This window comes from Lucilia sericata, unplaced genomic scaffold, assembly GCF_015586225.1.
Source record: "Lucilia sericata isolate MDLA Ls3-8-SP2 unplaced genomic scaffold, ASM1558622v1 Contig000021F_arrow, whole genome shotgun sequence".
Classification (NCBI taxonomy): Eukaryota; Metazoa; Arthropoda; class Insecta; order Diptera; family Calliphoridae; genus Lucilia; species Lucilia sericata.
The window spans coordinates 922,006-946,367 of NW_023994059.1; the positions used below are offsets into that span (position 1 = coordinate 922,006).

A 24,362-nucleotide genomic window follows, 5' to 3' on the forward strand; every position below is an offset into this window, starting at 1 on the left:
ATTATGAAAATTCTATTTGTTCGAAAATTATTTAAAGCTTTTAAAATTATCACCACAATAGCTTTTAAATTTTGTATAAAATTTCTAACTTTTGTTCCCACCTATTAAAATTTAATTTGGGAAATGGTGTACAGACTAAATATAGCAATTCAAGTTAGGCAGAATGTATTTTGTTACAATGATTACTATAATTTGCAGCGTATATAAATATACTTATGTATGTGTCTATGTGTAAGTTTACCAAAATACTTACTTTAAATGTTGGACGCCAACCGACGGGTTTAGCTAAACTGGCATGGAATGTACTAAAGTTGATCAACATATAAGCTGCCAAAAAGAAATTCGATATAAGTGGAGCAATGAGATTTAGTTCACCAATTAAGATGAAACTATAAAAGCCAATACAAATTTAACAGTCATCAGAAATCCAACACGAGCCATAATTATACACACATATACATACATATAAAGAGGAAACCAAAAACGAAAAATTACAAATAATTAAATATAAATTAAAGATTAATTATAATAATATACTTTGAGAAGTACTTTTGTCACTTGGGATGTGGATACTTACGCTACAGCAATTATAAATGTCAAAACGTAACCACGAACTGGCTCATTATTTTTGCCAAAACCTTTGGCGAACCATACAATTTTTGGATAAAGTTCATCTTTGCATAAAGCCTACACGAAAAGTGAAATGTGAAAACGTTTGTGTTGAAAATAAATTGTTTTGTGTTACAATCAAGATAAAGTTGTAATTGAATTGTGACTGTTTTGGGAATAACAAATGATTTTTACCTGGAAAACTTTTGGTGCTGACACTAAACTGGCAAGGGCTGAGGATAAAGTGGCTGCAAAACAACCAGCATAGATTAGGGGACCGAAACCCGATACTAATTCAATTACTTGGAATGAATTTTGTAGACCATATTCGCAAACAACTGAAAAATAAAGAAAGGGAAATTAAGAGAAAATATAACGTAATATAATTAATAATTTTTTAAAAAGGATATTTTTTCCTTTATACTACTTATTTAGAGGAAAAAAGGTAAAAGCAGAGTATTGTTGTTGCGTGCTTTGACTTTTAATAAATTCTTTATAGTTAGCAAAACAAACTAAGTTAAATTGATTTGAAATTGCATTTAAGGCTTTATAGTAATTGTAATATTGTTTTCTTATACACATGATTTCTTGAGAAAAACCTAAAAATTTACTTTTATGTCTAAAAGAATTTGTTGCAACAATTATTTGCACATGGACATTACTTTGACTTTAAGCTTTCAATTGATAAACTTTTTTTCAAATCCTATAAACATTCTTTATTCCAACACTTTTAAGAGCATTAAATATTTAAAAAAAAAATCTACTTAAATAAAAAACGGTAAAATTTTTAAAGTCCTTTCAATACAATATTATTTATATTATCAACAATCCCTAAATAAATTACACAAAACTTTGCTTTAAACAAACGCAAAAAATCATACCTTTTTCATTCTATATTTTAAATTCTATGGTACCAAATAATAAAGTAAAAAACAAAATTAATAAATATTAAGTTAAACAAAACACGTTTATATACTTAAAACATGACTAACAACAATTTTGCAAAAATAAACAGAAAAAACAACGAACGAACCTTTATGCTAAACATAAATTTAAAAAATGAACAAAACCTGACAGTAAATCTTTTTTTCAAATTTACAAAATTCCTAAGAATCTAATTTCTTGAAAAGGAGTACTGGTCAACATCAACAACACACTCACAGAAAATGTAAAACTATGAGCGGGTGTGTGTGTATATACTTACTTCCTGTACAATTCAAAAAGGCAAATGAGCCATTAACCATGTCAGCAACATCGCCAGTAGCATCACGAGCTACGGTAGCACCAGCTATTACAACCATAATCAAATATGTGATTGTTGTTATTAAAATGGCCAATAAAGTACCTTTTGGTATGGATTTTTGTGGATCCTTTTTTGAAAGGTATGAAAGTAGAAAAAAATGTAAACAATAAAAGTAAATAAATGTTTCATAAAGAATACAAAAAAATTAAAGGAATTTAGGACCAAGAAGAATTAAATAATAATGATGGTAATATGTATTTTGTTTACCTTTAAATCACCGGAAATGTTGGCACCAGCTAAAATACCAGTTGCTGCGGGAAAGAATATGGCAAAAACGGAAAAGAAATCATGACGTACACCCTTTTCCATGCGATAATCCGCAAAAAAGTTATCCTTTAATAAGGTCACTACAAGTAATTAAGTACAAAAAATTAAATAAAGTGACAAAATTACAGCGTTAATAGGGGAGGAAAAAACCTACTATTGTAACCGAGAAAACCTTGGGCACGCTCTTCATCACTTTTAGGACCAATAATACTGCCAATTACAAAATCAGCTATGGCTATTAACAATATAATCAATAGACCAATTTGTGCCTAAAACCAATACAAACACATAGTTAATCACTAAATACAAATTAATTAATTCATTGCTGTTAACACCAGAATGTCAACTGTTACTTACTTTGGCTTCCCATTCCATGCCCACGACAACAATCACCAACAGAATTAGTATTGTAATGCTGCCAATAATGCGTACATCCTGTATGCTGCCGTCAATTATGCTGAGACCCATGGAATTTAATAAATCTAACATTGATTCACAAAAACCCACCACATACATCGCACATGCCACCGCATTTGCAAGTGAGAATATTAAACCAATCGAACCACCAAACTCCGGACCCAACGAACGTGATATCATGTAGTATGTGCCACCTAGAGCAGAAAAAAAGAAATAAGTGAAAAAAGAAATCACATTCAATAAATATTTTTAACATGTGTGGTCCAAAGATTTTATTGTTTGCTTATTTTCCCTTTTAATTGGGTGTTGAAAGTAAGTAATGCCTTGCCTCTACTTGTATTTAATAAACTATTTGCAACATTTTTCTTTAACATTTTGTTGTGAATTGAATTTGAAATGGTTCATAAGATTTATTACTTATTTTTTTGCCATCATCATCATTTTTACATTTATTTTGGCACCGTCATCATTTGCACTGTCGCTTAGAAGACGGGACAAAGGTTTTCTTTTGTTTTTCTTAGTTGTTCAAGTGCTTTGTATTTCATTTGGTCCTTTTAATATAATAAAATTAAAAGAAAAATCAATCCCAAGGCCATTTTTAAGTGCTAAAACTAAGGTGATTTGTTTTGTAGTTGGCCAAAAACAAAAATATTGTATGATCGAGTAGAGTTCTGTAGAGTTTATGAAATATAGTATATCGAAGAGCCCAGAAAGAACTTTCGACAATTTAAATTTTTTTAAAATTATATCTTAAAATGAAACTAACATAAATGGGAAATTTAACATGAAATATTTTTTTTTTGAAATCTGCCGAATTTACATGTATGCGTTAAAAATATATGTATGTACATATATGTTTGAGTGCATTTAACTTTCAAAAGTCCCTCATGTATGTATATATGTATGTGGCTAACACTTTGTTCCCAAAATTAAAAACAATTTCAAAGAAACTGTGATTTTAACAAGAATTTAAAAAATATTATTAAACAATTTTTTGTTTTATGATTTTCTTAGAATTGACCTTAAACCTCTGACCTTTAGTGCTATTATATTCCATTAAATGTTTTTTTTTTTTAATTTTTGATGCATTAAACGCCCTTTTAAGTTTCAAAAATAATATGTATTTTGACCTTTTAATTTTGTCATGTTATTAAAAAACGGTTCGGTCACAGTGTTATTATAATGACGCCCAATCTGGTGTGAAACCTACGCGAGTCTGTATCAATGGATTCCTTTAAATAATTGGCTGTGGTATTGACCTCAATAACATATTTTTTTTTGAAGATTGTAAAGGTCTAACTCTTAACTGGTTTGTACTAAACTTTTTAGTTGTACTAACTAAAATTGAAAATTTTCGATCAATTATTGCTACAACCAAACAAAGTATTTTGGTTAAATTTTATTATCAAAAATACCATGCATTCGTATAATACTTGCAACCCATTATTTGCTACGACTTTTAGTTCAAACAAGCATTTTGTTGCATCACTGCTTCAAACATCCTTTACAACTTTGAAATGTTGTCTTCCAACATAAAGTAAAAAATTTTAAAGGCAATTTGTTAATTATGTATATGTAGAAATCTGTTCAAGTAATTATCATATAAATACAATAAATTCCCTCAAGAAAAAGTAAGTTACAAAAGAAAGAAATTAAAGTATTCAACACCCAACAGTGCTTAAGTAAACTGTAAATATATTCAGAGAAGAAAAAAAAAGAATTAGAAATAAAATTCTTATAATTACCCTCGTCTGACATATAAATTGAAATTATAAGTTGAAATGTTTTCACATCTTTGTTTGGTTGTACTTACCGCCCTTGATGACACCGTTAGTACTAATCGCCGACATTGACAGTGCTGTAATACTGGTGACAATTGTTGTGGTTAAAATTAAAATGAAACCCTCCATGATGCCAGCCTGACCGACAACCCAACTGAGACGTAAAAACAACATGACACCCCAAATGTTTAGCAGGCATCTCACTAAAACACCTTTGATCCAACCAAACTTTAACATCCCATTCATGGCTGCACCACCCGCCTCCGGATCCTGATTGCGATTCAAGCTGTGAGTATTCTACAGGGAAATGAAACAAAACCAAAAACAAATAAGAAAAAAACAAACCAGGAAAGTTGTTGTAATATGATAAAGAAAAACAAATCTTATAAATTTTATGGTTTCTACAAAATGAAAAATAAAATATACTTCACATACTCTTCTCATATTCAAATTGCATTACATTTTTATGATTGTAATGTTACAGTTTTACTGATACAATTGCTAAAATACATTACACACATACTTTACATATACCACACATGTCGTCTACAGGAATTGAAAACATTTTAGAAAATCAAGGATATATGTATGAATTTCACACAAATATGTAAAAAATAAAAAAGTAAAGTAACATTTGTCAAAAAAAAAATGGTTCTTTAAGTTGAACGAGAATTCTTCTTATTCATACAAAATGTGAATTTTAAAAATATTTATAAAAGTTTATGATGTACGACTGTATGCAGCAATTTTATTATAGCTTGCAAAACAAAAATAATCATAAAGAAAATATTAAAATAAAAATAAACATGTGACTAGGCAAGTTTTAGCTCCAAAAATAGAACTTAAAAGGTAAAAATAATATAAATAAGGAAACAATTGAAACTGAATTGCCACAATTTAAAGCATTTGCAGAACGAACAAAAAACTTTCCTTTGTCTATTAAATTTTAGAAAATATGTATTTCAGTTTCCAGGAAATAAAATTTAAATTATTGTTTTCAAATACACAGGCATCCACCCTTAAGCGAACAAAATTCAAAGCAATAAAAGGTTAAAAAGTTTTTTGAACAAATATTTTGTTTATCTTAAAATGATTAAAAGTTTGTTTGATAATGGCAATATATTTTCAGGAATATTATTAATTTAAATATATTTTAATAATAACTCGATATTAACATTTTCTTGTAAACAAAATTTCCAAAGGGATTTTTAATTAATTAATTTAAATTTGTACATATTTATAGCATTAGGATAATTTATATTAAAATTTTTATAGGATTTCTTAGGAAAAAATCTAGCTAATTCGGTACGAGTATGAAATCAAAGTGTTCTTGATCACAATTATAAATATAAAATTTATTTTTACGTAATAAATTATATCTTCCTCAACCCAATGCAAATCGTAAAACTGTAAAAATAAACAAATTCGTAAAATTATCAAAAGTATCTTACAAATATGTATGTTAAAATAAATAATCAGATTGGATAATTTTATCTTAATAACGTTATATTTATGGGATTTCTAAACAATAAACAGAATTTATAGTAAAATACTTTTTAAGTGGGCTATGATCAATTACACAATCCAATAATTCTTAATACTGAGACCAAAATACTCTTTTCATTTCCTTCACCTTCGTGAGAAGAGTAAATATAAGTTTGTCATTGCGTTTGTAATTTCCACACTATAAAGTATATATGTATATATATTCTAAATCTTATAGGTAGCGGAGTCGATTTGTCTGTTATGTTTGTTAAAACATACAGACGGACATAAATTTTCAACAATTCTATCAGACATGCTTTCGAGAAGTTTCCTATTTAATCAAAATCCGTCCATTAAAAAGCATGTTAAGCCCGGATTAAATGAGAACCTATAAAAGAGTTCTTCTTGGTACATGATTATTTTTCGTTCTTCAAAAGGTACTTTTCGAAGTATCTATAATATTGAACCTAGAAACATAAAATTAAACTTTCAGACTCCTATGTGAATGAAAATTTTAAATTATTTAACTGGTACTTTTGGTTTTTATGCAATATTGGTTCTAGAAACATATAATAAGACATATGGGCAATTTCATATCAAGTGACCCAACTCAAAAAATCGATTTTGACGAAATTTGCACCAAAGTTAGTACAACTGGATAGTAGGCCAGACATAAATTTTCAGCGCTATCAGCCCAAAAATGCTGGTATATGAGAGGGTCATAGTTGGACATTTTGGTCATATAGGGTTCTATTCAAATGAGTGTAACTTTTCACCTATTGGTCCTAGCAAAAATTGTCCAAAGAAGTTTAGATAACTATTTTTTCATGCTTCCAAAAATAGTACTAACCTTGGTGCAAATTTCATTAAAATCGGAAGACATTGATTTATAAAATTGGGTCACTTGACACGAAATGACCCATATGTATATCCTGGTGGAATGAAAATGGTACTTTTTGAATCTTTTTTAATATTGAACATATTTAGAATTAAATAGTCTGCGCCCTGATTAAATGAAATTCTATAAAAGGGAACTTTCTGGTACTTTTTCGTTTTACAACTGGCATTTTTTTAAATTCAAATTTTTGTAATAAACTTCGTACAGACTTCGTAATAATACCCACCCCACTATAGTGCTGTAAGGAATAAAATATGATGTAAATTAAAAAAAATATTATATAATATGCTTGACTAAACAGGAAACCCTAGCAACTACCACATATTTAAGTAATTTACCTTTTGGTAAAATTTTCTAATTAGTTTTTTTGCTTGTAAAATGAAAATTTCCAGAAAACTATTTTTCATAAATGAATATTATTTACTTTTGTTCGTAAGTACTTTCTTCTAAGAATCTACATACTTAATGCGTATCCAGTGGTAAAAAAAGAAGCTTTAAAACCTTTTAAGCGTTTTAACAAGTTTTTCCTTTATTTTTCTAATAATATTTGGGTTGCAATAATACACGTAAAACAATAGAATATGTACATGGAAACCTGTTTGAGAATAGAAAATTCACTCGTGTAGAAGAAAAGTAATTACAGAACCCACAGGCATTGTTTATTTATATTTATTTGTACCGAATATAAGATATCCTATACTCAGTAGGATTTTATAACAGAAAGTTTTCAAAAAGTTTAACAATTTTCAATGGTAACACAAATACTCCATCACAACAAACAACCATATTGTGTAGAGTATCACACAGATACTCGTACTCCTGCCAACAAATATAAAATCACACCTTTAATATACAGTTTCAAATTATACAAAAATCAAGGCAAACAAGCCCATGCAACCACAACCCAACAAAAAGGGAAACACAGGATTTTAACCAATAAAAAAATATCATCTTAAGAGGGAGAAATAAACCGAGCATCTGGTACTTGTACTCTGTGAAAATAAATGTTTCATAAGACAAATATTTATGATTATTTGTCATAAGGAAAATTGAAAAATGTTTATGAAAAAAGAACCGACGAACGATTATGAACGGAAACCCACAACGAAAACCTTTTTATTCTTTCCATTTTAATCAAAAAACTTTTGAAAAAGTAAAAATAACGCAAAAATATTGTTTAAGTAATTTAAAAATTCAACTCAAATGGTTTCATTTGAAGTCATTGGTATTATTTTTATTTGTATTATTTCATTTCGCTTAAGTTACGTTTCTGTTTTCAAATTCAATTTGCAATTACTATAATCATGTGATAGAAAAAAATACATTTTTATAAATCGAATTTGTGTTCTAGATTCTTTTTGCTAACATTTAAAATATTTTATTTACAAATGTCCAAATAATTCAATTAGTCGTAAAAAGTACACGACAATACACGACATTAGATTAGACCGACTCATTCTTTATGGAAAGTAAAATCCTATTTTTTGTTATCCATATTAAAATTTACCCTGTTTTGTTTTATGGTGATTCCCAAAACATTATGAATCCAGAGATGGCAGTTCGAGAGTATGGCCAATTTAAAAGAAACCAAAACCACAACAAGGTATATTTTGAGAAAAGTAAATCAAGTACTAATTTTGTTAGGTCCGTCTAATGTACGTAATTACATTTGAAATTAAAATTCGCAGAAATCTGCACAAACAGTTATTTATATACAGTATGTATGTATTGTATGTACCAGGAATTAAAATTCAATAGTATTACACTTTTTTTTCTCTGAATTTTTTTTCCTCTGAATACAAGTGCAAATGCGAATTATTATATATACAAACGAAAACTTTCAGTACATATGCACAAAAAAAAAAAATAAGGTCAAACAAATTAGGAAATTAAATGATCGTTCCAATAATATTTAAAGCACTAAAACCGGTTGAGTCAATTATAAAATAGTGAATAATATTTTCTAAAAAGTAATTTTTGTGCATGGTTCTGCCGGTTCATGTACAAGCACTTTGCTCAAGTAATCGAGCTATCCAACACAAAGTATACAGAGGTTTCAACTTTGATATTTAAAAAACTCTAAAATCAGATGTTGTCCAGCTTTTGTGAAAATTGTGTTGAAAGAGATAAAAATGGTTTTTTGCTTGTGACGCTTCTGTATACCCTGTTATCTAATCTCTGACCATTGCTACATCGTTGCTTAACTTCCGAGATGCTAAAAACATCACTTCTGTTTAAAGTATAAAATAAGCCGAAGACTTTGGTTCTTACTAACAGAGAGCACACTGTTATATATCTGGTTTGAACAGAGTAAACCCTGAACATAACTGGACAAAGAAGGAAAATTGAATAGTATTCCATCCATTCAACACAGCACACTTCTCATTCATTGAATACAACATCCGACACACTCACTGTAGCTATACAGGCGGGTAAGTTCCGAAACAATATCTAAACATAAGTAACTAAAATATTAGGCACTAAATCAGATTTAGTTATATTGCTAATAATAATAAACTTTAAATTTGTCAATTTGTTTCTAATAATGCAATGTTTGTATGTAATTGTTACATCAAATAAAATTAAAAAAAAAACAAGTAAGAAAGTATAGTCGGGCGTGGCCGACCATATGATACCCTACACCAGTTATGAATATTAAATGTGATTTATTTTTCATAATAAAGCATTTATCTTCAATATTCCCTTGTTCCGATACATTTAAGCAATTTATGGATGAAAAGCTAATTTTCTGAAAGAGGCTTTATATGGGGGCTATTGGCAAATATGGACCAAGCCCGATAAAATTTTGTGAATATATTTATATTTACATAATATTTTATTGTGCTGCATTTCATCGCGATATTTGTGTTTATAAGTTAATTTGGGACATTCAAGTAATTTTCTGAAGGGGACTTTGTATGGGAGCTAGGGTCAAATGGGGCCCGATCTTTATGAAATTTGGCAGGGTCATCAAGACTTCTATAAAACTTAATTGTGCCGTATTTTATCGATATATCTGTATATTTAACATAATTATGAGCTCAGAAGCCCTTTTCGGGGGGTTCTGTTCTATGGGGGCTAGGTGAAATAATGGACCGATTTTAACCATTTTCAATAGGCTTCGTCCTTAGGTCAAATAAAACGTGCGTGCCAAATTTCATCCAATTATCTTGAAAATTGCGACCTGTACCTTGCGCACAAGGTTTACATGGACAGCCAGCCAGACGGACGGACGGACGGACATAGCTTAATCGACTCAGAAAACGATTCTAAGCCGATTGGTATACTTTAGGTGGGTCTATTTTTGTATGTTACAAATCAGCACAAATCCAATATACCATCCCCACTAAAGTGGTGTAGGGTATAATAAATTAAACAATATAAACCAACTGAAATGCAATAAAAATATCCATTCATTATTGTAATAAATTCAATTGACACTGCACTCTTCGGGCAAATGAACTGTGATCATTCAATAAAGTCAATCAATTGTAAAATTGTGTAAATGTTTTTAGTTTTTTTTTTGTGTATGTATGTATGTGTGTATGTATGTATGTTGAAATTTTAGCTGAAATTTTTTATTATTATGTTCAAATGTCATGACCCTCATGTGTTGTTCTGACAATTATATATAGGGTATTCAAATAACCTGTTTTTATAGTACTATGTATATAGAGTAAAAGATTTCATTTTAGTCAATCCTTCAGAATTTAATAAGAATTAGCTGTTAAGGTTTTCATTTTTGAGGATCTAATTGTTTTGTCCCCTTTTAATCAATACAAAAAAAAAACTTTGTTTTTCGGGATACTCTGTTAATCAGTACAGCACTAACTTATTTATTAAACAAAAACTAAAATACTTGTGTGAAATAAATCAAAGAGTTTATTACAATTACATTACAATAAACTTTTGCAAATGAAATGATCTTTTAAAACATTGCGTTGTCAACTCAGTGCATTTTTAATGCTCACGAATATGGAGTAAGTGGTTGTTGGTGCCTTTTAAAAATCTTGTACTTTTAACTTTTGCTTTAAAAAAATACTCACAAATATGAAACATCTTTAAATTTGATTTTCCATAAAATTAAACAAATTATGAAAATGTTTTTATAATACATACATATATTGTGTATATTTTATGGTCAAAGGTTTCTGCTTTTCTTTGTTTTTAAATTAGGTTAATATTGATTCCTCTATTTCGAATGAAAGTTGTGAATGGAGTTTGAAAAAATGCCCATTTAGCCCATTTATAGACGTTATAATAGCGCTAAGACAACTTTATTTATATTTATTTCTGCATGATATCTAAAAGTCTCTTCCGTCAGCTTTGAAATGAAGGCTTAACATCTGACATGTCTTCTTTCTCCTTCGAAACATATTCACCTTAAGCTTGTAACAGCAATAAATTGAAAAAAAAAAATAATTTTTTATAAAATCTTATAAAATGACTCTTTGAATTGTGTAAAAATCATCTGTAATTGCTGAGATATCATCCGTTGAAATTGACGGAAGGACAGATATCGTTAAGTCGAATCAGAAAATGATTTTCTGTCAATTGGAACATCCTGAGGTAGGTGTGGATCCAGTATATTTGTCCGTCATAAACAATATTAAAAATCATAATATATAATAGTGACAAAATGGACTTTCAGGTGGCATACAATATTTTATAAACAACATTTTTTTTTGGCGTTGTTATAAGGGGCCAAAATAGCTTTTTCAAACTCCAAAACACAAATCCCAGAGGTGATGGAGAAAAACTGATCCGATTCAGATTCAGCGCGGTTCAATCCTTTAGGCCTTTTTTGGAATTCCGTGGGACTGTGTAATCTTTCTCATACTAGGAAAATCTGGTGTATTGTTTTCTTGTTTCAATAGAGAAATAAGATATTTCACGACTAGAGGACTTTTAGTTAGGCATATCATATTCATTTCATAAAGGTACACAGAGGGAAAAAGAAATATACACGCCTGGTACCAAATTGAAACCAAACTGTTTATAATGTTTCAATAACATCCGTTGTCAAAGTATATACATACGTACGACAACACTATGTAATGTTGACAACATTACAATAATTCGTTGTCGAAATCTAAATTTTATACACATCCGTTGTCTAAATGTTAACAAACGTGGTAAGCTCACTATTGACAAACAATCCGTTGCCAATAGTGAGCTTACCACGTTTGTTAACATTTAGACAACGGATGTGTATAACATTTAGATTTCGATAACGAATTGTTGCAATGTTGACAACGTTGCGTTGTCAACATTACATAGTGTTGTCGTACGTATGTATATACTTTGTCAACGGATGTTATTGAAAAATTATTAAATCTTTGATGTCAATTTGGTACCAGGAGTGTATATTTCTTTTTCCCTCTGTGTAATAATGCTTTTAAAAATAATTTTATCTTTTAAACAGATATATTGAATATAATTCTCATTTATTTTATAATATTATTCGTAAGCTCCGACGAGCAGTTATTTTTACGTGAAAAACTACAAAATATTGAGTTAAAAATAAAAATACTATATAGTAGTTTATCCATTACTTGGTAATAACAGTTGTTGAACTATTTATGTTATTATTAAAATAAATGTTTCATTCTAAATTTAAAATCCATTTTAACTAATCTTTATTTAACAATACCATTTGTTTTTAATTAATTAAAAAATATTAGGTAATACAAAATTGTAATAATAAAATTTTTATTTATTACCAAAAGTGACCTTGTGGTTGGATTATATTTAAAAGGGAAATAAAATTCCTTCCAAGAAAACAACAAAACGAAATATTCAAGTTAAATGTCAACAAATATTGTCTAATTAAGTTGATGTCTTTTGCTATTATAAGTTTAAAGGTTGACAGTTTGCAAATGTTGCCATTTAGCAATCTTTGCAATCTGTCACATTTGTCCCCGGAATTTTGTAATTTTTCACTTAAACGAATGACCTTAAAACTGTGTCCTTTTTTTTTGTAACAAAACCAAAATAATAAAAATATTACAGAAAAATGAACAAGGGAAAATATAGTGTTTTTGAAATGAAAACCCCTTTTTTAAAGTCATAAATTTATTTATATTTTTATTGTTATTTATTGATAGAAATAGTAACTAGTTTGTGTAAATTTACACGATGACATACATTTTTTGTATTTTTTTTTCCATAACTACTGTTGTTTTTATGTTCAATTAATTTTATGACAATTTTTTATGATCAACCAGACCACAAGTGAAGAGTTTACAAATTAAGACCATCAATTAATTGATTAATATTTGTCAATTTGTTTTTGCTTTTGAGAATGTTTTTTTTACAGGCGAACTAACCACTTTTAATCATTTAATCACTAAAACAGCGGCAGAAAAACTTCGAGTGTTTTTTTTTTATTATTACAGACTGTAGGGTCAGGTCATGAACTAATGAGCCAAACATCATTTGTGGCTAAATGAAAATTTATTAAGGGCAGACAGATAGACAGATACAGGGACAATAGGACAAAAACTAAAACATGGTACGACCATTAAGAAAATTAATATCACAAATAACGAGAGTCATTTGAAAATTAGTAAAATTTCTTTTGGTTTTAATTTTTTAAATAGAATGATTCAAAGTGAAATAGTTTAGAATTCGATAATGGATAAATTGTATATCTAATGTTAAAGTATTTCATTTCCGTTCAAGCTATTTTAAATCGTATATAAACTTAAGTCAGTTTTACATTATCGTCTGAGAATGTTATTGACGTTCATAGTGTGTGTATTGGTGTCAAAACCAGATTAATCAAATAAAAATTTTACTGAACTTATTGCACCATCCTCGTTAGTTTAAATAAATTAATTAAAAATTAATAAATATTGCTTTGAAACCACGAGTTCAAAGTTCAATTTATAGTTTAAATTAATGTATAATAACATGGTGTAACAAAATTACAAAAAGTGAATATATTTTCCACGTGAACTAGTGAAGTTTGTAGGTTTAGTAGAGTAGATCACAACAACATATTTAGAATTTTTAATGTATCTCGAAAATCGGGAGTTTATCTTTCTGTTGCTTTTAAAAAAATTTAAATCGGATAATTGAAATTTGAGATAAAATGTTTTGAGTCCGAAAAAAATTTAAAATCCTAACTATTTTCGGGGTTTATTAAAAATTCTATATACGATCAATAACTTTTTCTGTCACACTGTGTAATTAGTACACTTTTAAGCTGTATTATCCCTTACCTTTCCAGTTAAAGTGGCATTATGAAGTTCATCCAAAGTGGGACGGTAGGCAGCTTGTATAGACATGATATTACGATAATTATCCAAGCGTGGTAATGCTTCTCTGGTAAAATGTCTGAAACAACAAGAAAATTAACATAAATTATTATTACAAATACAGACTTTTCAATTTTACGTTGTACTCACCGAAAACTTTTACCATATTTCGTATCATATTCATTCTCCAACAGTTCACGATCTTCATTGGAGTCATCGGAGTCTTCTTCATTTTGTGGTTCAACTTGAAAACGTGTTGTCTGCAGGTCTTTAAAACGCGAAGGTTTATCCTTGTCACGAAAACTGCTTTTGATAGATTGCCTACAAAATGGAAACAACAAGAAAACATAACAGAATTATATTATGAATATATTTCATTTTGTTTAAAACCTAGAGATAAAAAACAGAAAACAAGAAAGTGCCTTAACATCCTTTTCGAATAAGACCAGTCTTTATGTTTCAAACCCCTGCGTAACAAAAGCAACAACATTCCGCCACAAAAAAAAATATGCGCTTATTAAAAAATCTTTTTTTTTTAAGGCAAACAGAGCAACTGTTTTATTTGTTGTATTAATTAGAGAAAATGTGTGAAAAAAACACATTTTGTTTTCCTTAACATTTCAGTTTTTTCTTTTTCTCTGTAGCAGTTGAAGATAAACACATCCCTTAATTTTTAATCCGATGTTTATTTTTTCGCCCACTTTCATTTAACATTCTGTAATGCCAAATAAAATTTAATTATATTGAGTAAAAACCATCTCAAACTTTGTAGGGAAAAGAAAAACGCAAATGTAATCTGATGTATTCTTTGGAGGTATTTCATATTTTAAGACATTGTGGTATACAAAGTTTTCAACTATATAGAGAACTTTATGTTACATTAATTGGAACACATCCGCATAGCTGATTGTATGTTTATAGGTTCAATATTGCATAAAAATCAAAAAGTACCAGTTAAAGAACGAAAAAGTAAGAAATATCCTTTGGTAGAGATTTTCATTCATTTAGGACTCTGAATTTTATGTTTCTAGGTTCAATATTGTAGAAAATTCAAAAAGTACCAAAAAAAAGTCCCCTTTTATAGGTTCTCATTAACTCCGCGCTCTACATGCTTAATTTCATGTTTCTAGGTTAAATAGTTATAGAAAATTCCAAAAGTACCATGTGAAGAACGAAAAAGTACTCTTTTATAGGTTCTCATTTACTCAGGACTTAAAATGCTTGATTTTATGTTTCTAGGTTCAATATTATAAAACTTCAAAAACTACCTTTTGAAGAACGAAAAAGTACAAAAATATCCCATTTTGTAAGTTCTCATTTTCTCCGGGCTTTACATGCTTAATTTTATGTTTCTAGGTTCAATATTATAGAAAATTAAAAAGTATTTTTTGAAGAACGAAAAAGTCGCGTTTTATAGGTTTTTTTTTACTCCGAGCTCTACATGCTTAATTTCATGTTTCTAGGCAAAGAAAATACGCTAACTAAGTACAAGAACAATACTTTCCATGTGAAACTTTGTGTTGTTGTACTTCCCGAAAGTACAGATATCTGGGGTCTTCTTTATTATATGTTAATTGATTTTAACATATACACGGACAGACAGACGGACAGTTTGACATGGCTAAATCGACTCCGCTATCTATAAGGAGGAGGATTATATGTAAATTGGGTTTTTTAAATAGAATTCACACTAAGATTGATCTAAAAATGAAATACTCCACTTAATACTCTTTTTTTATTTTTGCATATAAATGACTTTAAGATTGGCAATCATTTATTACCAAATAAAAAAAATTTGTACAAATTAACTTTTATTTTACAAAGGAAGATTAAGAAGTTAAGAATAATACACAAAAGGCACGGAAAAAAGGGTTAAATTTAAACAAATTATGACAACAATAAAATAACAAATGAAATATTAAGGTAACTTTTATACACTCAAAATATGATGAAGGTTAAGACAAATTTTATTTTAAAGTAAACCCAATTTTAGCTAATTATTAAAACTCTACATTAAAGTAGTTGACAGACCTTACAAATTTCTCTGAGTGTAGAATAGGAAAGATATATATTTTTTTTAATATTAATTTTTAAATGGAAATTTAATGTGTTTAATGATGTTTAAACGCAAATATTTTTTTAAAATTATTGAAACAAAGAGAAATAAACAATAAAGTTTAAGAGAAAAGATAAAATGTACAATTTTGACATTTATATCCTTTTTGTGTTCACTCTCTCTTTATACATATATACCCGGAAACGCCTACTGAATATTTGCTGCATCGACAGGATACATAAAGTGAAATTGAAAATTTTGATTTAAAAGCACAAATAAAACGTAGTTACAACAACATAATTTATGGTTGTTATTCCATTAAATTAGAGGAAGTAAATACACTTTACTTTTATGGAGAAATTTAATTAACATGTCAAACGTGCCTGTCGCTAATTTAATAATGATTTTTCGAAAATTTAAAATAAATCCTCATCAATTTATTAGTTAATAAGAATTTAAAATTTAACAAGTTTGTCATTTAATGCGATCATAATCATTTCAAGGGAATTTTGAAATAAAATGATGCTTAAATTACAATAACAATGCGTATAATTTATGTAAATAATTGATTTTGACATTTATGCTATTAAAAATCATATTGTTGTTAAGAGGAAATGTAAACACTGAAACAAATGGAGAGCAAGCTTTAGAGTGAAACACATTCCCTTCAAGGGTTAACAAAATACATATGATTTATTTCAAATTCCGCATTTCAAAACGTATTAGCTAAATTTTATATTATTAAAATGTAAAACTCATTATTTGTGTTTAAATAGATATGTCATATTTATTTTACATAAATATATTTATGTAATACATAATATTTACCATCATATTTACTTATTGAAGTAAAAAATTATATCAATAAGTACGCAAATCAATGTCATTAAAATGGATTTAATTTCAATAATTGTTTCTAAATCAAACGCAGTTTTATATAAGTACGTCACAGGTGTTTGTGTAAATGTATTTAATTTTTGTAAATATAATTAGTTACAATTAATTTAATTTACAGGATTTTTTATTTAAGGATTTCATTATTTGTTTATGATTATTAATTATTAAAGAACATTTTATATGTATTTAGATAGTTTTGGGCAATGGTAATATCTCAAAAGTATTGATATATTCATAGACTATTTTTTCAAAAACAAAACTACTTACTTCACTCCATATTTGTTGTTGATCGTAATATTAAATACTAAAATTTCAAATAACGAATAAACCGAGTATCTTTTGAAGAACGTAAAGGTCCCCTTCTATAGGTTTTTATTTACTCCGGGTTCTACATGCTTAATTTTCTGTTTCTGGAGAATAACAATCAGAGTCAGGCAAAATTGTTACAATTGTATTTTTTTGGTACAATCTTCAAAAGTACAATTGTACACCAATGACCCATTTAGAACAATATCAAAATACATTCCAATATTGAAATAATAATTTAAAAATTGTACTTTTAACACAAAGTTCAAAGATATACCGACTTTTACTAAACGTCGGTAGAGCTTATTGTAAAGAATCCTGGAATAGTTTCTGACCATACAACATTTAACGAAGTTTTTTTTTTTTTTATTCGATCGATTTTCTATTGTAGTCTTTGGACTAGTATATTTATAATTCTATAGACTAGACAATAAACTAATCAAATTTATAGACGAGTCTCTTTTCAAGTTAACAGCCTACTCTATCTTCTAGTTCATAGAGAGACAATAGACTGTTTATTGATTAGTCTAAGAACAAGTGTATTGACTAAATTGACTAAATTTATTGACTAGTCTAATGTCTAATCTATAGTTTTAAAGTATATCAAGGACTATTCTATGAAGTCTTTAGACTAGTATAAAAACTATATATACTAGTTTATTGTCTAGTTATAGACTAGTCTTCTGTCTATTCGATAACATAGCCTAGTCAATGGACTAGTACATTGTCTAATGAACTTACTTATTAATACATACACATATTGATTAGTTCTGACTGGCTGAAGAAGTCGGCTTGAAATGCTTTTGTTTTATATTAATATAAATTTGCAAAAATATAGATTTGGTACAATCGGATTCAAAAAAGTACACTTTTAAGTGCTATTTTGTACAATTTGTAGTTCTTTCTCTGTTTTGTTTTTATAAACAAGCAAAGTAAGTACAACAACAAAATTTACCATATGATGCTGTATGTTGTTGTTGTTAATTATTTTTTTCTAAGCATGCACCAAAATTTTAAATTTTTGTTGAAATTTTAAGAGGTTGTCTCGTATTTTTGCTCATATCTCCGTTATTTATGGAACGATTTTGCTGATTTTAAATAGCGTCTACAGCGTTTAAATTTCGTGTTTACTGGTTAGAGATCCCAGAGATTCCCAAATTAGAATATCACCTATATGTGAAAATTAAAACGATTGCAATTTTGTAGCTATATTTGCTAGACGATACATGTATCTTTATAATCAAAATTAAATTATTGATTTTAATCTTGCTCTTTTAGTACAAATATTTAAGTCATCAAACAAAAGGAATGCTTAAACATTAAGCTTGTTCTCAGATCATTTAATGTTATACTAAAGGATATTTTATCTACACTTTGTAAACATTTCTTTCCATCCCACTTCAAATAGATATAATCAAATTAAATTGAAAATAATTCCATTAACAACCGTGACAATGAACTTGATTTTCAAATTAAACTTCAGTATATTGTTTGACAAACAAAAAACTTAATAAAAACATTAAAGATTTTCAACACACTTATTAATGCAAATTGACATTTTTAGTTCTTTTATTTGTCTATTCTTTTAACAGTATTAACTTTTTTTTAATGAACAAAAGCCACTTGAGCCAGAATGAAGAAACAATGAACTTTAGAATTACAAAATAAGTTATAAATACATAGATTTTACCAATTAAATGAAAACACATGCATGTGTCCTGATGTTTTAACTGTGTTCAAGTGTTGGTACGAGTTGAAATATTTAAGGATTTATTTTCGTCTTTATCTTTGTATTAAACTTATTTATATTAGATTTATTAAAAACAGTTTGTTTATTTTTAACAAATATATTTATTTATATGGCTTGTAGCGATTTATAGTATTAATGTGTTTATTTAGGTTTTATTTTCTTTGGCAATTTATTTTTTATTTATGGTGCCTTTTCATGTAGATGTTTTGCATTAAGAGGTCATGAAACTTTTAAATTGAACTCGTTGCAAAATAATACAAAAAAGGGGTAAAAGCCTTTGTGCAGTGTGTGATCTTTTAATATTTAAATTACATATTTTACAAAATCAATGTGTCAAAGATTGTAGCCTGTTGATAAAATATGTTTTATTTATAACACATGAAATAGCTATGTATTAAAGAAGCCAATAAAACATTAAACACATTTTTATAATAAATTTTGAGCAGTTGAATACGCCAGTCATAATGAGTTTTTATTAATATAAAACTAATATTTATATTTATGTATGTATTTTGCACATAGATTTATTCAAATATTTACTTTATTTCATTTTAGTTCTACTAGTACCTACTAACACAAATGTCATTTAGATGATTGTAAATTTTTTATAAAATGTAATTTCTATGTTTTTTATAAACTAACATGTGTTAAACATTGCAGGCTTCATTTCCAAGAAAATGTTTTCATCAAAGTAAGAGTAAGTGCTGTAAAAGTCAGACAGACATTGTCATTACTGTGACGGCACGTGCAGACAATTGCAAAGAGATTTTCCCTCGAGACATTTTTACAAAATTATGAATATGTATGTATTAAAAACGGAATATTTGAAAGAGATTAATTTAACTGGCCAACTTTTCTGTTTTTCTCAGTATAACAAACAGAAAAAGGCTAGAAGAGTTTTATTTTATTTACTTAAGGATTTTAAATATTTATGTGTTTATAAACAAAAAAAAAACAAATAAACATGTTTCATAACAGAGAAATGTGTATGTAAAAGAAAAATATATGAAATTGTTAACAGTAAGTACATTTTTACATAACCTTAATATTTTGTTATTTTTTTCTGTACAACGTAACGTATGAATAACAATGAATTATATATTGTTACTCATACCACCTGTAGTACATTAGATTTCATTGATACATACATATGTATGTACATACTACGTATGGGGAATTTCTTGTCAAGTGACCCAACTCTTAAAATCGATGTGTTCCGATTTGGATGAAATTTGCACCAAGGTTAGTACTATGGGATAATAGGCCAGAAACAAAATTTTGAAAAAAAAAATGTAATTTTTTAAAAATTAAAAAAAAAATTTTTTTGAAAGAATGAAGAACAACTAGCTATCTGAACTTCTTTGGACAATTATTGCTAGGACCAATAGGTGAAAAGTTACACTCATTCGAATAAAATCCTGTATGGCCAAAATGTCCAACTTTGACCCCCTCTAAGTCCGGCAGTTCTTGACAGATAGAGCTGAAAATGACCTACTATCCAAAAGTACAAACCTTAGTACAAATTTCGTCAAAATAGATTTTTTGAGTTGGGTAACTTGACATGAAATTCCCCATATGTATGTACATTATAGTGACACCAAACCGAAAATGAAAATTTAGTTCATTTTATGACAACAATTCTCAACATTTTTGGTCCTGACGTCAAGGATAAAAAGGTCTTTTTTTAAGGTTTTTCTGATATTTTCATAATTCATGCAAATAAACCATATGCAAATTTGGTATCATATGAAAGGTCTTTGAGAGACGATTTCAATGACATAACACAATTTTGTATACTACTCCTATAAATTGTTACAAATATTGTAATTTTTCGGAAAGTTTTTTATATAGAATTATTTAATGTAATTAATTGAAATTATTACATTATAAACCTCATGTTATTTCAACGAATTGGTTTTTTCAGTTTTTCGAAATTCGATATGTTTTGTATTTTATTTAAAAAATGTAAACCCCATTTTCTTCCCGGCATTGTGCTAGTTATATTTTTGACATATTTAATATGCACTTATACTGATAAGTGCAATTCTATTAGCTTTACATTTATAATTTGATTCTAATACAAATCAAATTTTCCAGTTTAACTAAAATATTAACATAATTTATCCTAAAAATCTTCTAGTTTGTTACGCTTGCTTTGTTGATAACGGTTTGTATGCTGTTGTTGACATTATTTTGCAATGTTTTGGTAGTGTACATAGGCTTCGATAAATTTAAATAAAATTCGATCTAGATTGAATTTTGACAAACGTAAAAACCCGTTTCGGTTAATTTTATAGAGGATTATGTATTAATTTAAACGAATTGTATTAAATGCATCTGTGTAAAAATGTAAAAAATCTGAAAGTTTTCAGAAAAATTTGAAAATTTCGATTACTTTTGCCGTTACACCAATATTTTTTTTTTTTTTTTGCCATTGGAAGCGTCTCTCAAGAACCTTTCTTATGATACCAAAATTTCATATCATTCCTTTGGAAGAAATATGAAAATCCCCAAAAAGGACGTTTTTATCCTTTGATTCAGCTTACCAAATATTGACGCTAGGACAAAAATTTTGAGAAACGCTATCTTAAAATTAATTAAACTTTCATTTTAGTTGGGAACATTTACACCTTATTTTTCCTCCATACAAACGAGGCCGCCCTAATGTACATACATGTATACACATAATTCAAAGTTAAAGTGATTTTTGTTTCTTTTTTTATATTTTACTTATTTTGAGTTTCAATGTTGTTGGAATATTTAAGAGAAAATCTTATCTTATTATCCAAAGAGTTAAAAAAACTCGAGTTAAAAGAATTTTTATTCGTAGAAATGTTAAATAATATGAGAGTATTACAGATGTAATGTATATACAAATGTAATTTTTATTAGGAAAACGTTGTAAAAGCATTTTAATAGTAGATATTTTTAGTGAAAAAATTTATATTTCCTTTGAAATTATTGGTAAAATGTCAATATATTTAAAAAAATTATCCATATAACCGACTTCCTCGGATAAAAACTCTATTTCTGGTTTACAGTACTATTAAAAATCAAAATAAATTAACGCAAAAAAAACATATTTTTCCTTTCATTGTTCAAATATTCCATTTCAACAGCATTTGTCAGTAAGTAACAATAAAAAACGCAAAATAAATATTAAAAAGTCACAACAAAAAACAGAAAAAACAGAAGTCATAATTTTAAATACAGATTTGGGGTCAATAAAACTCAACATCTTATTTACATTTATCTGTTGAATAAGATCCACTTTATGGTTGAATTTGTTCTATTTTTATTGACATTTTTTTTAAATCATTAAAATTAAATATCTCATTTTATGTGCGTTAAATCCAACATTTGCAGTTAAATTTAAGTTGGACAATAATGACAGACTGTGTAAAACAAAAATACAAATTAAATTGTTTTTTTGTTTCCTCTAAGATTAGAGATTCTTGATTTACAGCACACGATTCGTAGGACAATCATACAATATTATATATTAGGTATTTATTAGGCTTTCAACAATAAATAATTTAACAATCCAAGTTTTCCTTTTATGGACGAATGAACAAAACAAGAAATACAAATAAATAAAAGTCAAAAATATAATAAAAAAATCCAAAAAGCAATAATTGGACAGCAACAATAATAACAACGAATAAACATAAAAATATTTTGTTTCTTTTTGTTTTGTCCTCAATAATAAAAAAAAAATCCCTATGAAATGTACAAAAGTACTTACAGCTTACTTACGTACATAATAAAATTAAATGTATAAAATAGACTGAAATTGTTATATTAAAAGTCAAACCCACATACCAACGTAAAAATCCTCAACCACATCTATTTAAACATAAATAATTTTATACGCAGGAGTAATATTAATAGGAAAAGGAAACCTTTAAAGTTTTCTTAAACATAAATATTAAAATACTCTCCTACATTTATACATTTCTGTGGCAACAAGCGATGACAGCTTAACTCAAAAATCATAATTTGAAGGGAAATTACAGAATTCTAGACAGTATTGTTCCAAACCTCAGCAATTTCCTATTAATAGAATAACTTATTTTCTAACAAATACCTGCTTCGAAACTTAAATAAATTTCACCACTTTGTATTATAAACTCTGGATTCTAATTACTTCCACAGATGTGAATTGAAAGGTTCTCTAAGTTGCTAAGATTACGCACAATACTGTTCTTGAGATATTAATCTGATTTTATCCACATATTTTCAAAAAACTTTATAACAGCAGATGAATTTCACGTAAATGTACAATTTTTTTATTGAATATGAAGAAAGGCTTATGGGGTAACAATGCCATTGAGTAATTAATTGAAGTAATTACAAGTGTAATTAAAAAAACTAATTATAAATACTTTTAATGTCTAATTACAATTACCTGTAATTGTAATGGAAAACAGTTGAATTACAGTTTAAACAAAATCATTATTACTTTCAAAGTAATCATCTCGTTGTAATCGATATTAAAGCAATTGTAATGCTTTAATTTCAATTAGAAGTAATTTCAATTACAATTACTACTAAAGTAATAAAATTCGAAAACGCTCTTAAGTAGACTTACGCGGTTATAGCTTATAAACAGAGATTTATTTAACATTATCAATGCGTGACTAAAAATAGTAAATCTCTTTCTCTTTCCCTCTTTTTAACTCTTACTCTCTTTCATACTGTAACATAGTAATTTAAATGTGTAAAAACAAGGACCAACAGTAGAGTAATAAGTATTAGTCAGATGTTAAGTGAAAATACAACAAAAAAAGATGTTATAATTACCAAAATTAACTTTTAGCTTAAAACAAAAGAAAACAAAATATGTTTTGTAAACTTTTAAAGATTTTGGATTATAAACAACGACAGCATCATTATTATTATAGTAAGACTTGACTAACTGTAACTAAACTACAAACTTTCACAAATATGTATAGCCGTATAACTGTGATGGGTCACACATTAATATGATAATACTAGTGTGTGAAGCAATAAAATTTCTGTCTGAATGTTGAAAATGGAGAAATAACATTATCCGAAAGTATCTCATGAAGTAGCTAGTAATGTTTGTTGAAGTCACGTTTTACACCAAATTTGTAATGATATACCCATGACTGCTTTTATACTTCATAATAAAGACTCCCACATAAATAAATAACTTCCTTAAATTTATTACACTTAGAAAAATGTTTACAGATTTTAAACAACTAATTCCATTACTTAAGAAAAGAGCACAAATTTTCAATGCATTTTAAATTAAATTAAAGAGTATTTTTTTCTCAAAGAAAAAAGTATGTACAAGGAACTAAGCCT

At 27.6% G+C, this 24,362-nt stretch overlaps 1 protein-coding gene across 6 annotated transcripts in view; it reads right to left on the bottom strand.

Moving 5' to 3' along the window:
* The window catches only part of LOC119607890 (bumetanide-sensitive sodium-(potassium)-chloride cotransporter), an 84,496-nt gene that overhangs the window by 10,925 nt on the left and 49,209 nt on the right, over positions 1 to 24,362 (bottom strand). For 4 of the 6 annotated variants that reach the window (XM_037962053.1, XM_037962061.1, XM_037962038.1 and 1 more), the window contains exons 3-12: positions 14,173 to 14,343; positions 13,987 to 14,101; positions 4,410 to 4,674; positions 2,537 to 2,790; positions 2,334 to 2,448; positions 2,120 to 2,259; positions 1,814 to 1,979; positions 805 to 947; positions 578 to 687; positions 254 to 389 (exon numbers count right to left, since the gene is read on the bottom strand). In XM_037962053.1, coding sequence (XP_037817981.1) covers positions 254 to 389; positions 578 to 687; positions 805 to 947; positions 1,814 to 1,979; positions 2,120 to 2,259; positions 2,334 to 2,448; positions 2,537 to 2,790; positions 4,410 to 4,674; positions 13,987 to 14,101; positions 14,173 to 14,343 — 1,615 coding nt within the window. Of the gene's footprint in view, positions 1 to 253; positions 390 to 577; positions 688 to 804; positions 948 to 1,813; positions 1,980 to 2,119; positions 2,260 to 2,333; positions 2,449 to 2,536; positions 2,791 to 4,409; positions 4,675 to 5,742; positions 5,785 to 13,986; positions 14,102 to 14,172; positions 14,344 to 24,362 lie in introns of all 6 variants that reach the window. The other 2 variants (XM_037962045.1, XM_037962020.1) reach the window with 1 other exon arrangement.